The sequence below is a fragment of the Bombina bombina genome, chromosome 1 (assembly GCF_027579735.1).
Source record: "Bombina bombina isolate aBomBom1 chromosome 1, aBomBom1.pri, whole genome shotgun sequence".
NCBI classification, from domain to species: domain Eukaryota; kingdom Metazoa; phylum Chordata; class Amphibia; order Anura; family Bombinatoridae; genus Bombina; species Bombina bombina.
Window position 1 is genome coordinate 288,153,384 of NC_069499.1, and position 17,507 is coordinate 288,170,890.

The window sequence follows — 17,507 nt, forward strand, 5'->3', positions numbered from 1 at the left end:
ATAAATAAATAAACAGACGGAACTGTAACTTGTATGTGAAAAAACATGAAACAACATTTTAAAAATGTTTAGTAGTTTTCCATTATTTATTTTTCTACAAATCAGACTATGATTTTCTTAGCTATTTTTCTGAATTTATAAATAATAAGCATTTTAAATTAAAATGTACATAGCCAAAATTACAAAATAGTACTGAGTATTTATATATCATGACAGTCTGGGATATCAGAAGAATCTGAAGAAATTAAAATTGGAATACATTTATAACAGAGGTAAACTAGAGATGTGCAAAAGCAGGACACAAGCTAAAATTACCACTATGGCTTCCTTATAATCAGCACTGCCTGTTAAAGTGCACTGCTTTTGTAATGCTTTACCTTTGCATATAAAGAAACACAGTGCAATGACAGCTTGCTTCTTGAATCATCCCTTTCTCGTCTCACTCAGAGTCATTTTCCTGCTACTGAGTGGCTTCCTCACGCGGGCGCTGCCCCAACCCTGCAAAACATGGCGCCGCATGTGTTAAGGAGGATTCTATTCATCCCGTGTCCCTCCCCACCACAAAACCGGTGGCGGTCACTGCAAGGGCCGGTTACGGACACCTTGCCTATCCCTGCCCCTGTCTTTATCTTAAACGAATACACCTTTAAATAATTTACCTCTTATAAACGCTAACAGAGAGAGAGAGAGAACTGGAAACCACAGAGCACCCGTACTGTATATAGTGGTACTGTATAGTGACACTGTTTACCCCCCCCCCCCCCATACTGTAGTAACAAGGTCTGTAATTTGCTGGTTCCACAACACAAACACACACACACATACATGTATAAATACACACACAGTCACAGACATACATACACACACACACACATATACACCAATGGGTAAAACAGGAAGACTAACCCCTGTAGTCAGAGACACTAGTAAAGCATCATGTCACACTCCAATGATATCAGTGCAGGCAGTGGCAGGTAAACGTTTTTTTTAAGCTGGGTCCCCACCCTTGGGGGCCCAGTCGTAATTGCGACCTCTGCACCGCCTCTAGTTTCGCCCCTGTGTGATATATATATAATGTAAATATTTGCATAGGAAATTAGCACATCTAGGCAAGATTCCCTGCTCACTTTTCCCCAGAAATACCTCATATACAATGTTACCAATGCACAAGAGAATTCTGGGTAAGATATGCAAATTAGATATGCAAATTCTCAGTTTTTTTGCTTCAAAGTACTGTTTTAACACAGCTATCCTTTTAATAGGATTATTGCAGCAAACTACAAATCGCTCACTAGATAGCCTGTTTTGTTTTTTTGGAACTCATCAGTAGGAAGATAGATTTCTGGTTGCTGCATTGGTAAAGCTATTTTCAAGGTTAAACCAAAATTCATTAAAATTATGGGGGAGATAAAAAACTGAAATTAAAATCCTCCATGTCTCAAAATTAAATCAATGTAAATATTTGCATAGGAAATTAGCACATCTAGGTAAGATTCCCCACTCGCTTTTCCCCAGAAATACCTCATATACAATGTTACCAATGCACAAGAGAATTCTGGGTACGATATGCAAATTAGCTATGCAAATTCTCATACATAAACTAGGTTTTCTTAAAGGGACGGTCAACACCAGAATTTTTGTAGTTTAAAAAGATAGATAATCCCTTTATTACCCATTCCCCAGTTTTGCATAACCAACACAGTTATAATAATACACGTTTTACTTCTGTGATTATCTTGTATTTAAGCCTCTGCAAACTGCCCCCTTATTTCAGTTCTTTTGATAGACTTGCATTTTAGCCAATCAGTGCTGACTCCTAGGAGCTTCACGTGCGTGAGCTCAATGTTATCTATATGAAACACATGAACTAACGCCCTCTAGTGGTGAAAAACCTTCAATGCTTTCAGATTAGAGGCGGCCTTCAAGGTGTAAGAAATTAGCATATGAACCTCCTAGGTTTAGCTTTCAACTAAGAATACCAAAAGAACAAAGCAAAATTGGTGATACAAGTAAATGGGAAAGTTGTTTAAAATGACCTGACCTATCTGAATCATGAAAGTGTGGAACAAAAAATGTTTTATTTGAAAACAAAACAGGGTTTAATGTTTCTTGAATTCTCTGTGGTGGGGGAGATGGCAGTATTTATTTATTTTTTCACCCATCACTAACTTTAGTATGCTAGCTAGGTCAGTCTGGTCGTATAAAGTGCACAACTGGAGTTAGCAGATTATGGGTACATTCTTTATTGAAGCTTTTTTATAACAATGAGGAATTTAAACAATGTCCCTGTTGGTGTGTACCAGATTAGAGCTGTAAAATAAAGCATCATTTTTGCATTGGAGATAGTGATACACCGTGCTTGGAGGATCAGATACAAAGGTTTCAGTTGGCTCTAGAAGTGAATGCCTTAGTTTATCTGGGGGATGATGGCAGCTCGGTGCCAGTTCTCAGGGCGCTTGCTGGCTGCCTCCTTCCATTGTTTTTCTGGGTCATCCACTTACAAAACTACTTAGAGAGGTCAGTGAGAGATTACACAATGTACCTGAAGAAGCCGCCACGTCTCAGCCATTTGTATTTTGTTTTTCTCCTTTGTGTTCTTGTCACTGGTTTTAAATGGGACATTGGCACACAAAAAGCTGCAGAGATGCAGGCAGACAGCTGGACACATACAAAAAGTGGCACCTCTTACACACAATGTTTGTCATCAGACATCTCATAGCAAGCAAAGCCTTTGTGTAAACATTGCACAAATTGCCATAGCAAACTGCATCTAAACAGTCATATCTAGCTACAATTGCGTACTCATGGATCGACACGTAATATTGGCAAACCAAAGCTTTGTAATCTTCTAATAGAGATGTATACAGAAGTTGCACTTTATTTCATTTCCCATCCAGCCTGCAGGATTTATACAGTGATTGAGTGATATGTGCAGGCAAGCCAAAGCCAAGAGGATAAGAATACAACTTGTTTTGGTATAAAAGTTGTGCTTTATACCACACTCCCTAGAGAAGCCGAAAAGCAAAATGTGTAACCTTGGGTTTCAAAATGCTGAAAACTGCATAAACCAGCCAATTGAATTGCAGCATGGAATTTGCTTTTGTTTTTGGCCTCTCTAGAGAGCATTTTACCTAAAAACAAGAGGTGTTTAATATGCTAAGGTGTAAAGTTTGTGAAGAGATATTTTTTTTTTCATTGTAAGAAGATGTCCCTCTGGCTGTTTGTGATGATCACCTCACCACCTCTGGGGATATACAAAACTAACATCAGTTACTGGAGCTGACAATAATGATAGTGGGAAATCCCTGTTGGTTATGCTGCACCTGTTACTGTTGGAAACAAAGAGTTGAGTAGAAATCTTCATTAAAGTGATGGTAGACTCTCCCATTTTAAAATCAGTTCCGGAATGCTAGGAATATTTTAGATGGTGTTTAATTAATCAGTTGTAATGGAGTTGCACTAAAAAGCTTACTTTTTAATATAGATATGAAATTCAAATACCCCGCACTCCGCCGCCCACTTCAAAACGGTTTGAATTGTTCTGAAGTGTTTATGATATCAGGAGATGTAATATATAGTGCTATTCTTTATATAGGCAACACTGAATGGGTGGGCCATACAGGGAGCAGGACATACAGGGAGCTCGATCAAGAAGTCCCACAATTTTGTCTTGCCACAGGCCCCTGCAAATGTTAACAATGACCTGCTTCTATAGAAAGATCCCTCTGAGGTACAGTACCAACCATTGCAGTCTTGCCGTTCTTCATCCTTTTATATCCTTCAGTGATTACTCTTTTGATCATTTGAAGAAACTATTTTGTCATGTGTTACCAGAACTCTAAAACAATGTTTTAAAGTGCTGTCCTGCCATTAACCTGTTAGCCAGGGGACTTGTGTGGTCAGTAAGATTCCTGTTTGTGCCTAGAACTGGTTTCCTTGATTGTGTTTTCTTGTTCCCTATATTTTAATAAGATAGAAATAGATTGAGATGGGATATAATTAAATTATTCAGTTGGGTTCTGCTATTCTCTTGTGTTCTGATTGTGAATTGTTAGAATTAATTATTTATTGGGTTCTGATGGTTTATGTTTTTGGATGACATCTTTTGTTCAGGGTTCTGATTGATTATTTCATGATTCTGATTTTATCATATAATTGATTCTCATTGATTATGGTAGCTTATGATTTTAGTCTATGTTAACATGAATGTTAAAGGGTTACTAGTGGTTATGAAATAATCTGATTGTGATTTGTATGGATTCATTTTGTGTCTTATGATCATAGCAGCTGGGTCCTAAACGATTATGGAAGGTGTAATAGGATAATATATGGTGGGTTAAGATTGATTATTTTAAATGATGGATTATGTCAGATTTTAACAGTTTGTAATGTAAAATTATTATGAGTTCTGATTAATGCACCCATTGTATTCTAATAAATGTTGATTCTTCTTTCTACAGTTACTCAGGGGACTGTGAGGTCAACATTGAAGTGAAGAAAGTGTGTAAAGCTGGAGTGAAAGGTATACAGGTAAGTCCAGCACAAATTGTCTCAATTTACATGGAAAATCATATCAAATTAATTGTACAGGTTTTTTCTTTAACAAGAATTTCCTTTGTCCTTAAAAGTCAAAATTCTTAATTGAACAACTTGACTAACATCTTAACCCATTTTATTTTATATCCAGGAAGTATACAAATTAAACTGTGCAGACAACTGTGCAGTTTACACAAATTCAAGACCTTATAATATTAACTGCCACACAGGTTTATAAAGTACGGTTAATTTTCATCCCTAATAAACATGTAAACAAATATATTTTTATTTTTTGTTGTTGAAATACATGGATTTTTTTTGTGGGGGGGTCAGTACACTATGGGTAATTTTGTTTTGATCAACTGATCTTTGAAAATGGAACGACCTTATGGATCAATTAAGTAAATTGCTCCCTTTTTCTCTCTGGATTTGTTAGGTTCTGGAACCTGTACTAGATGCAATAGAATATTAATGTAGATTTTTTTTGTAATTGTTAAAAAAAAATTCTTTAATTAAAGTTTAAAAAAAAAAAAAAAAAAAAAAAGAAATACTTGGATTCCAATTTTAGTAAATTTGTAAAAGTAATTCTAAGTTAGTAACTTAGCAACAAGTTATTTGTTTTTTTTTTTTTGTTTTTTTTTTAACTGACTTTATTGGAAAAAAAGGCATATTTGGTACAGTGTGGGAGACGCAGCTCCCTTTAGTACAACAATCTTGTCAGTGAGTTTTACATAATAATCAACATTAACAGAAAGGAAGAAATAAACCTCTATCTACTCTAAAGTTGCGTGAGTTATTACTGTTAAAGAGAGGTTAAGGAAAGAGGGGGGGAAAGTAAGTATATCCGAAGAAGGGTATCCGGGGAAGAGGAAGGTGCTGCATGACCTCATCCACACGAGCTTGTTAAGTTCAGTTTTTCGAAAATTTATATCTGTTTTAAGGCTAGTTACTATATGAAATTGGTTTTGCTATAGTCTATTTAAGGGTATAACCTATTGCTAGAATTCGTCTCTAAATAGTGATCCCATGTGGCTCTAATCTCTGCGTATATATGCATTTTATCGTTTACCATGTAGAAATATTCTTCTAGATCTAGAAATTCCGAAACCCAGCGGGACCACATTTCTAATGTTGGAGCAGTTCTGCTTTTCCAATTTTTGGCTATTAAGTATTTGACACTGTTTGTCATAATATAGAATAATTTGTAATAGGGTTTGTATTTGATTCTAGGTGGGTAGCCTAGCAACCATACTAATGGGTCTAGAAGGAAAGTAGTGGCTAAAATTTTCTCCATCTCCGCTATGGTGGTTCTCCAGAAAATCTGGATCGTGTTACACCACCACCACATATGCACCGCGTCACTGCCCTTGTGGCCGCAACGCCAACAATGGTCTGATCTGTGATTAAATAAGCGGTTGAGTTTTCTAGGGGTGAGGTACCACCTGTGTAATAGTTTAAGGTTAATTTCCACTACTGAAAGTGAGATTGACGATTTAGTTATGCTCTGAAAGGCTGGATAAGCATTTTTGTGGGAGAACAATAACTCCTAGGTCATCTTCCCTTCTCTCCATAAATAGAGGTATATAACCTGGAGGGTTAGTAGATAACAATTTATATATCTTTGAGAGAGTGTGTGATAGGGGGGGGAATTCGAGTACAAAGAGTTTCGAAATTTGTTAAGGGTCTTAGCATGTTCCTGTAATGTTCATGGCGGGTAATGTATACCTATACCAGTTATGAAAGTATATGAATCCCTTTTTCACTAGCTCAGATTGAGAGAGGACTTTCTCATTGGATGGTTATTTGTTTATTTTAAGTTGATTTAATTGTGACATATTTATTTATTTTTTATTGGGTTATAGTAATACCTGTCCATAATACTATTACTTAATTAAATTGGTAAATGCTCACCCCTGTTACCTAATGTTAAGCTGAACGAATTGGTGTTTTATTGGTGATTATGTTTCTGGTTCGTTAGTTCACTGAACATTACCAGCATCACACAACATCATATAAAACCTGTGTAGAATAGCTAAATAACCTACACCCAAACAATCTATTTTATGATTCAGATAGCGCATTCAATTTTAAACAATGTTCCAATTTACTTCTATTATCTAATTTGCTCACTTCTGTTTGTATCCTTTGTTGACAATCATACATACGTAGATTCAAGAGTAGCAATGCACTACTTCTTCAACAAAGGATAGAAAGAGGATGAATACAATTTTATAATATAAGTAAATTGGAAAGTTGTTTCAAATTGCATGCTCTATCTAAATCATAAAATAAAAAGTTTGGGTTTTATGTCCCTTTTAAAGGGACAGTAACATCAATGTTGTTTTCCTTTCCTGACTCAGGGAGAGAGCATGCAATTTTAAACAACCTTCTAATTTGCTTTGTTCTTTTGGTATCCTTTGTTAAAAAGCATAACTATGTAGGCTCAGGAACAGCAATGCACAACTGGAAACTACCTGCTCATATATGCCTCTTGTCATTGGCTCACCCAATGTGTTCAGCTAGCTCCCAGTAGTGCATTGTTGCTTTTTTAACAATGGATACCAAGAGAATGAAGCACATTTGATAATAGAAGTAAATTGAAGAGTTATTTAACATTGTTTGCTCTGTATGAATCACAAGAGAAACATTTTGGGTTTCATGTCCCTTTAAACTCCTAGCATATACTGGATATTAAGCACTGAATTTCACAAGAAATATTTTAAAATCATTCTAGTTTATTTCAAAACTCGTTCACTTGAGGGGGTGCAGGGTGCTTGGAAATTACTTTACTTAACAAAGAAGTGATTATTTAAGTGAAGCAAGGAAAACGTAAAAAATATTATCAATAAAATAATGTTAAAAAAGTCAGTTTAAAAGCAACTACTATAAATCTATTTCAGCTGTGATATTGGTTCAGATGTCAAGATTAGTAGTTAACATAATCTTCCCAAAATAGAATAATTCACACCAAATTAAATGAATGCCCACATTGATATTAACAGCAGACCCGGACACTTTTTATCAGTGGTCAATGAAGTAACATTTGTGTCATTATGTAGGTAGGATGTTACTCGTATATCAAGACAAATTAACTCAGCAGATAGCAACTCAAGCACGTGGTTGTTGGATAAAGAAACAAAACTCTTTACTACATATTGCAGCAACTCCTGACTTTGGGTTGTTTTTGTATTATGCTTATTTTATGTTTGAAATCTCTGTTAATTATTGTGGATTTAGTGAGACTTGCAACTCAGTCAGGGTGGCTTGGAGTATCCAGAGGCGATTTTATTAAATATTGATATGTGTGTACTCATCTGATTGTTCTCTTTGTTATGTATCTGAACAGCTGCATGGGACCTTAAGGGTGATCCTGGCTCCACTTCTTCCCAATGTGCCTTTTATTGGAGCTGTGACAATGTTCTTCTTGCATAAACCTGTGAGTCATTTAATACAATCATGCAGTTTTTTTTATACATTTATAGTCATATTACAATTCTGTATCCTAATTTAACCCTTTACTACTTAAACATTTCTGATGTGCTTTTACCAATTTTAATATTTTCATTGCTGAAAAAGCGATTTTTCGTATATATGGGAAACGAAAGTAATGTTTGTGATTCATCATTTTCTAAAGTCTCAAAGGAATAATTCAGCTTACCAAAACACCAAACAGAATTATATAACTATGTTTTACAATAACAGTAACAATTGAAAATTAGAAGATATTTAATATTGATGTAGCTTTACACCTGTCTTGCATAAGGATTGGAAAAAAATCCAATTCACATTGATGAGTCTGTGTTTTTACACTTGAAGTAAAGACATATCAGAACTGGTGAGTAGATGGCCTGTTTCGAGAAAGTAAAGAAAGAACAGAAATAACTCGGATATATGCATTATACCAAAACTTGTGCCATTTAGTGCAGGCCTCCGTATGGTTTTACTGCAAGTGGGAAGAAATTGCTTTATTTGTATAGACTGGTTTTCACTCACATTAGTCAAGCAATATCAATACTGTTGGGTCAGTACCCTATCTACGCTAAATAAAGGTTAGATAGGAAAGAAAACCTCTGTTTAAGAATAAGTACTGTAAGACCTCTCTACCAAATGCTATGTACATTGAAACAAATACAATAAAATGGTAGAATTTAGTGAAAGTTTGTAAGAAAGAGCATGTTGAATTTTTAGTGCAACTGTTATGACAGACCCAGGAAAATGCAACCGCTCATTTGGAATTAATATGGATCCAATTAACTGAATACATTTAGAATGGCCTTTTCTGTGACCAGAATGAAGAGCTAAAAAAGATCAGACTTTGTGGTATGTGAGAGCTCTGACGATATCAATTATGTGTAGAAGAGGCTCTTTTGTTTCTTTAGCAGAAAAAGGGATGGGGGCCTCTAAATACTGCATCATCCTGATAAAAAACAAAATGAAATCAAGAGGAACAAAGTAAAAAACACCAATTCAGAAATAAACTTGGCTGTAGACAAAGCAACTAGCATAATAATTTTAAAAATCAACAGTTTTGTGCGAAGGTACAGAAGGATGATGATGATGTTGAAGCAAATTTAGATACCAAATTTGTTCAGGTGTTAACCATTTTGGAGAATATCTAAAATCATCTGAAGCGAACAGAGGTAAGGAATTCCAACGAACATTCCTGACCTCACACAACTTACTAAAAGTAGACTTATCTATTACATTTTAGAGGGCTTCAGAAAAGTATAAACAACTTTATCTGAAAACCCTTTTCCTTTGAAAAACAAAGGTTTAGTAACCAAGATGCCAGTGCAAGTACTTGGACTTGGAATTGGAATTGGAATTATATCTGAGACAGAAAATTTGTATCTGGAAAAATGTTATGGTTTTAGCATTAACCAAAAGATTGTCCTCTTATTTGTCTTGCCCGCACTTTTGAATCACCCTTGGGAGTAAAGCAACTGGAGTAAATACAAACTAGTATACTAAATGATCCAAATTGTATCCACAACAAAGTTATAAGGGAGTCTGACACAAAACCTGGCAACTTTGCATTTGTTCTTTTTAGATCCTTTTTATAGAAAAATTCCAGGATAAAAAAAAAATGTTCTTGTGGGCTTCTGATGGCTCAGGAAATCTGTCTTGGTGCTCAAGCGATCTAGATGAGTTGCAGAAATTAGATTGAAATTAATTTCTTCTGAGCCCTAAAACGTTTATGGGAAGGGGAGATTGCTGAGGAGACAGCCTCACTTAAAACGTGAGCCGATAGCGTACATATAACATTCCAGTTTGTTTTTAGAAAACTCCTTACTTCACCACTGAGAAAGATTCTTACCTAATCTTCTCAAACAAGTCTAGGTAATTGTGGTTCCACTAAAACATGAAGTTCAGTTGCAACAGTCTCCTCTGAAACAGTGTAAATAGAACTTTATATGGCTTTGGAAATCTTTTTGCTCTGGAAGGAATACTTTGGCTAAACTTGAGTACAAAATTTTTCCCAGGAAATTAACTTAGTTTGATGTCATAATAATGTTTTTGTTATGACTGGTCTACAATCCAAAATACTGAAGCATTTGAATCAATCTGAATGTGTGACAAAAACCAGCTCTTCTGAAAATTCTTTTATAAGAATGTTGTCCAGATGAAGAGTTCGTCTTTCTCAGAGAATCAACTTAGTAAAGATCATTGGACCAGTGTCCAACTCGAAAGGAGAAGCCTCAAATAGGGAATGACAATCTTTTACAATAAAGTGGATTGATAGAAATGCAAATATAAGCATCCTTTTATAGCTATTGTGTTCAAAGACTGACCTGTTTCTAGAGTCTTGATAATTGACTAAATAAACTTTATTTTTAAGTCTACCACTGTTTGAAATTATACCTCTTTCTTTAGAACAATAAAAAGGATGGAGAGAAAACTCTTCTCCTGTTCTTGACTGGGAACATAACAAATGACTCCCATGCTCACAAGATACTCTAGCACAGCCCAAAAGGCCCTCCCTTTATCAGAGAAAACCGGAAAAGAAAGAACCTTGGTGGAGGCCTGTCTTTGTAATATCTGCAATATATGAAATTTAACACAAATCACAGAAAAAGAATATACAGGGCTTAACCCATAGTCCTGTAACCACAATGAGCAGCAGTTTTGTTGTTAACAGCCAAAATTAGTATATCCAAAACATGGAAAAGAACATATTTGCAGTCCTACACAAAGCTAATTTGTCATGAATGAATTCAGTTGGAGACAAGCTGCCAGGAAATAGACCCTGCAGTTGTAAAGATCTTCTTTTTTTTTTTTTTTTTTTACAACAAAGTCAGCTGCATTCATTACTTTTGTGAATTCAGAACCTGGCCACCAGGAGGAGGCAAAGACACCCTAGCCAAAGGCTTAAAGGGACACTGAACCCAAATTTTTTATTTCGTGATTCAGAGCATGCAATTTTAAGCAACTTTCTAGTTTACTCCTATTATCAAATTTTGTTTATTCTCTTGGTATGTTTATTTGAAAAGCAAGAATGTAATTTTAGATGTCGGCCCATTTTTGGTGAACAGCCTGGGTTGTCCTTGCTGATTGGACAGCACCAATAAACAAGTGATGTCCATGGTTCTGAACCAACAATTTGCTGGCTCCTTAGCTTAGATGCCTTCTTTTTCAAATAAAGATAGCAAGAGAACGAAGAAAAATTGATAATAGAAGTAAATTAGAAAGTTGTTTGAAACGACATGCTCTATCTGAATCATGAAATAAAAGATTTGGGTTCAGTGTCCCTTTAAATACTCCTCCCACTTCCCTCATCCCCCAGTCATTCTTTGCCTTTCGTCCCAGGAGGTTGGCAAAGAAGTGTCAGAAATTTACGATTTGTCTCTTATGGAGGGTAGTACTCTTCGGCATTGGACTGGAGTTTTAAGTAATCCTGTTAGCCTCTCAGTGAGAGCCTGGATGAAAGTTAGAGTCCAGAGATGCAGGGAGAGTCTTTCTGCGAAACCATCCCGACTCATTTTTTAACAGCTCCATAAGCAATCGGCATTGACGAGTTTCGCTGCCTGCTTTCTTCTCTCAAGTCCATGGCAGAGGCGAGGCTACTAAATGTCACACTTGAAGGGCTGTGTTTCTGTTCCATGGCGTAGATTCCGGTAAGATCATTTCATTTTACTTTCGCATGATTGGTTTGTTTTACAAATGTTTTCCCGAGAGGCTACCACCTTGCGGGATCAACTAGAGTAATCAGGGTCTCAGTGAGGCTCCTTTTGTATCTTGGAATCAAGGGTTAATATCTCCCAAGGGGGGTTATATGAACAGGGGTTTTTTTTAATCATGTTTGTTATGTGATTCAACCTGCTTATGTGTAGTGCTACTTAGGCTCATGGTTTTGTGGAACATAACAGCCTTGGACGTGACGCGGCCTTTGTGGTCGGGCACGCTTTTTCTGGACTGTACGGCTTACCTTGTGTCACTGGGCGTGGTCACGTTTTTGACTCTCCAGTTCAGTATTCATGACCGTGTGGCGACAGAGAAATTCTGGTCCGCTGGTGTCTGGTGCATAGGAGTTCGTAAGTGCCCCAGTCATTGGGGGTGTAAGGTGCCGTTTAGATTTTTTTTCAAATTTGGTCCATTTTTTTGTATTCATATCCCAGTTATGGAGGATTCTGTTGTTGAGATTGAAGGGGTCTCTGATTCAGATTCTACTTATTGTAGTGAATACGAATCGGGGCCCAGATGACACATGGCAGTTAGTTATGTTCCATATGCCATGCTAGAGGGCTCAATTCCTCTGGATCAGGGAATCTAGGGGCTGCTGAGCCATCTGCCTCTAGGGGTGCTGTCCCTCGAGTGCTGAGTTCCCTACCACTTACTGCTGCTACATGTGCAGGTGACCCAGATTATGCTTATGCTTCCCTGGATGGGGGTTTGTTCCCTCCAGAGGTTGCGGCATGTTTCCGTATTTAAATCCTGATGGCGATGGCGCATCTGCAGCTTCCAGATGTCTGCTTAAGATTAGGTTCGTGTCCAGTTAACCCGGGCATCCCAGGCATGGGGTGGCCCGCTCAAATCTCCGGGGGAGCGACTGTTCCTGAGGCTCCGGTGGAAGCATGCTGTGCTTTTCGTTATAGACTGGTGCACCTTCATGTTCTGTTACGGCATGTTTTGGCGTTGTTGGACGATCCCATCCTTAATGGATGTAGGAGTTCTCAGTCTTCTACTTCAAATAGTTCACATAATTAAATATAAGGGGATGAAGTAATCTTCTTATAGTCTGGTTATTGACTATCCTTTCCAATCTGAGCTTGGATGAGCAGGGTTCCGTTAGGCTGGTCCTGCGGTTGTGTCCCTTTTTGGCGAAAACCTACGGGTTGCCTTTTCTTTGATTTGATCCAGTTAGGGTGACTTATTTGATTTCAAAGTTCATGTTTGGTTTCATATTCCTTCTGGAATTTTCCTTCTGGAATTGATACTCGCAATTTCTTGATCGCACTGTTACTTCTATGGAAGTTGTTCTGGGGACATGTTTTAGTCCTATGTGTTATCTGTCGTTTATTTCTCCCTCCCTGAGGGCGAATATTGCGGCCTTAACAATAAGAGCTCTGGTTCAGACTGGTTCTTATTGGGTTCAGCTCCTTCTGTCTTGAGGCCTCTTTCACACATGTGGGGCCTGTTCCACTTGGCTGGTCCGGTTAGGGCCCTGAGTGATTTATTTTTTTATTTGTGTTCTTAGCTTGTTTTACACGTGTCAGCTAAGCATTCTGAGAGGACATGAGTGTCCGGGGGACTGGTTCAGTCCTCAGCAGCCATGAGCTGTTCGTTTGGGACTCGGTGGAGTTCTAATGCGTCTCACTCAGTTGGTTCCGATTTTGTCGGGATTTGATGGTTTCCTTCCCTGCGTGGGTTTTAGGGCCTTATTGCTGCCGTTATGAGCGGTCTTGCCCTTCTAGGGCTATTGGAATTGTTCTTTTAGACTTGTTCCTTTTTGAGGACTCTTCTTTCGGGTTGAGATCTCTGTACTTTGTTCTCCTTAGAGGTTGACCTTACGGTCTTTTACTGCTCTGAGGGTTAGTCGTTCCTTATTAGGAATGATAGGCTATGTGGTCTCCTTATCCTGGCTCCTTCTAGGGGTTTCCCTGGGTTTGGGATGCTATGCATTCTTTTTCCTTGGATGTAGTCCTCTGGTTTTGTACTCTGAGGAGATTATGGAGACTAGCCTTTGTTTCCTCGCTCTTCGGGTGACTTCGTCCCAATGTTTCCCCTGGGTCCTGTAGGTTAGGGGTACACCTGTTGGGCTTAGAATCTTAGCGGCTCTGTCGTGCCCTAGCTCCTTTGGAGTTAGACCTTTGTAAGGGGTGTTCTCTTCCCTTTGGGTTGGGATTTATCTTTAGACCCTTTTTACGGGTTATTTTTATCCCTTGTGTAATCTGTTTTTATTCAGCTGGGGTATAGTGTTCCCTGGGGTATTGTTTATCTAAACAATTCTGGGGTTCGGGCCTTCGTTTGTCTGGATCTTCTGGGCCTAAGCCAGCTGGTCTGTTTGGTGGTTATCCCCATGGTTTGCTAGCTGGATCCCGCTGTGTGTGGGTACTTTTTTTTTCATGGCTTTATCTGGTATTTTTATGGATTTATATGATCCTGTGGCTGGTTCGAGAGCTCCAGTTTTCCAGGGAATATAGGCTATAACTTATGGTCTCACCAGTTTAGCTACTAGCAGCTTAGCCAAGAGTGCTGTGTACTTCAGCTCCTCATAGCCTACCTTGTTCTGGAACAGTATGTGCTTCCCTTCTTGGGGAGTTTCCTTTTTGTATTCATCAGTGGCGCCTGGATGGTTTTCATTAGACTCAAACGAGGGCTTTGCGTTGTGAGTGTGTGCGCTGTTTATTTGTCTATACCCGTTCCTTGGGGGGGGGGGTATTTTGCCTTTCTAAAGAGGTGGGGTTTTCCTCTCTCTGGAGAGTGGTGGTCCTGTCCTGTGTGCAGGTGGCTGGAACAGGTGGTTTATCCTGTAAGGAGTGCGGTACGCTTTTCTGGGATTGTTCTGTTCCGTCTGTGGTTGCAGTCTCCATGTTAGAGCATAGGGCTCTTCTGCCTTTTTAGGCTGTTTACTGTATTGAGACTAACATACCTAGATTTCATAGGGTTTTTCTGTCTTGTTCGGCCTATCTCTATGGGGTCCTCCTTGGGAGTACCTGTTTGCGGGTACTTTTGGATGGCACCCGAGCTCTGTTGGGGTGTCTGAGACCATCCCATTCTGCCCTTTTATCTGGGGGTTGTGGACCTTTTTCTGTTCCCCTGTTTTTCAGGTCTGACTGTTGCTTGGGCTGGTCCGGTGTTGTAACAGGATCTGAGATATATTGTTTGTCCTCGGATCCTGGAGGTACAGTGATCCTCTTCGATGTTCTGGGGTCCTTGTTGTTCCACATACATGTGTATTTTATTTCAGAGTCATCCTGGTATGACTGCAGCGTGTGGTGTTCAGAGGTTGCTCTCTGGGTTTGATGCATGTGTTGGATTGGGAATGTTTCGATATTCCGATTGCCTAGCGACTTGGGACTCCGGTTTCAGTCGTTTTTTCGGGGCGGTTGCTCTGTTTTTTTCAGAGACAGTTTCTTCTCTGTTCTAATTCCCGGTCTCAACCTTTTGATTCTGTACTGTTTGAAGTCTGGGCGTTGCCTTCCCTTGTTTTCAGGAACCTTTAGGGTCTCTGTGAGCTTCTTCGCTTTTAGGGGTTTTCCATTTTTTATTTGGATCTGATTGCACCCTGTTTAGGGTCTTCCGGGAATCCTTGTTTGTTCCTCGGTGTCCTCTTCCCTTTGGGAGTTTTTGGATGTTGTTCCCCTTTTCTATTGTAAGGGGGTCTGGTTGAGGACCAACCTTGAGGCGATGGTGTCTCCTAGAAGAGTGTTGGCTCAGTTGAGTCTTTTCTGCTGTTTCTAGCAAGGCTTGTGGACTTTCTGCGGATCAGTGTCCTTGGGGCCTTTTTTTCCTTTTCAAATGTTTTCTTGGCTTTGGATGAAGCAGGATTTTTGTTGGGTTGTGGTTTCAGGCCTGGTGCCCTCAGAATGGGCCGCCTTTTTTACCCTCCCGTTTTAGCATTCAGTGCCCTCTATAGCTTGGGTATTGTTTTCCCAAAAGTAATGAATGCAGCTGTGGACTCTTTCCATTTCTGAAGAAAAACATAAATTATGCTGATAATTTTCTTTTCTTCACAGCTCCCCGCCCGTATTTTTCTGTGGGGCGGCTGTAATTTTTGTTCTTCTGGCACCTTTTCACCCGGATATTTCTTCTACTGTTTCTTGTTCCTCGGCAGAATGACTGGGGGATGAGGGAAGTGGGAGTACCCCTTTGGCTGGGGTGTCTTTGCCTCCTCCTGGTGGCCAGGTTCTGAATTCCCAAAAGTAATGAATGCAGCTGTGGACTCTTTTCATCTGAAGAAAAGAAAAGTATCAGGTAAGCATAATTTATCTTTTCTATAGGATTGTTAAAAGAAGATTTTTTTTTTTTTTTAAAGAAAGCACAGTTGAAAAATAACCTGTAAATAAATCATCAACAGTTCTTGCAGGAGCTTATCCTTTTTACTGAAAGTGTAAAAGATCTGATCACAAAATGTAAATGCTAGACCAACCATATAACTTAAAGGGACAGTTTACACCTTAGTCTTCTTAAAGGGACATTATACACAAAAAACTCTTTCATTATTAATAAAGAGAATACAATTTTAAACAACTAATTTGCTTCAATGTTTAGGTATCCTTTGTTGAAGAAATAGCAATGCAGATGGGTGAGCCAATCACATAAGGCATCTATGTGCAGCCACCAATCAGCAGCTTCTGAGCCTATCTAGATATGCGTTTCAGCAAAGGATATCAAAAGAACAAAGCAAATTAGATAATAGAAGTAAATTAGAAAGTTGTTTAAAAAAAAGTTCTTTCTAAATCATGAAAGCAAAAATTTGGGTTTAATGTTCCTTTAAAGTCTTACTTTAGATTAAGCTTCAAATATCCTCCTGCACCCTTTTTATATCATAATATATAGTTTTGATAGATAAATATAAAAAAAGCTCTATTTCTGTTTAAATGTAGTGATGGCAAAAATGCTAAAAATGTTCTGGTGTTTTGTGAGGTTTTTGTCTGAAATGCCCGGCCCTTAAGGGGATAAAATGACTTTTGTTTCTGTTCACATTGAAATGGCTGCCAAGCTCTGCCCACTGATGATATCACGATCTGGGCTGCATCTATGCTCTGTGCTGAATAGCATTGACAGTCTGTTGAATGCAATTAGTGAGTCTTTTGTAACTAGTGAAACCTTTAATGCAGCCCAGATCATGATGTCATCAGTGGGCAAACTGATCAGAAACAATAATCATTTTAACCCCTTAAGGGCCGGGCATTTCAGACAAAAACCTCACAAAACACCAGAACATTTTTTAGCATTTTTGCCATCACTACATTTAAACAGAAATAGAGCTTTTTTTATATTTATCTATCAAAACTATATATTATTTTTTTTTAGTAGACAACCCAAAGTATTGGTCTAGACCCATTTTGGTATATTTCATGCCACCATTTCACCACCAAATGCGATCAAATAAAAAAAATCGTAAATTTTGTCACAATTTCAGGTTTTAAACTGAAATTATTTACAAACAGCTTGTGCAATCATGACACAAATTGTTGTAAATGCTTCTCTGGTATTCCTTTTGTTCAGAAATAACAGACATATATGGCTTTGCCATTGCTTTTTGGTAATTAGAAGGACGCTAAATGCTGCTGCGCACCACACTTGTATTATGCCCATCAGTGAAGGGGTTAATTAGGTAGCTTGTAGGGTTAATTTTCGCTTTAGTGTATAGATTACCTTCCCACCTGAGACATCTCATCCCCTAATCCCTCCCTAATCCCTCTCAAACAGCTCTCTCCCTCCCTCACCCCACAATTGTCACCCACATATTAAGTACTGGCAGAAAGTCTGCCAGTACTAAAATAAAAGGCTTTTTTTTTTTTTTT

At 38.3% G+C, this 17,507-nt stretch overlaps 1 protein-coding gene across 1 annotated transcript in view; it reads left to right on the top strand.

Moving 5' to 3' along the window:
• Positions 1–17,507, top strand: part of ESYT3 (extended synaptotagmin 3) — a 205,204-nt gene that overhangs the window by 99,962 nt on the left and 87,735 nt on the right. Inside the window, exons 5-6 of the mRNA XM_053698028.1 lie at positions 4,461–4,530; positions 7,883–7,972. Coding sequence (XP_053554003.1) covers positions 4,461–4,530; positions 7,883–7,972 — 160 coding nt within the window. The remainder of the gene's footprint in view (positions 1–4,460; positions 4,531–7,882; positions 7,973–17,507) is intronic.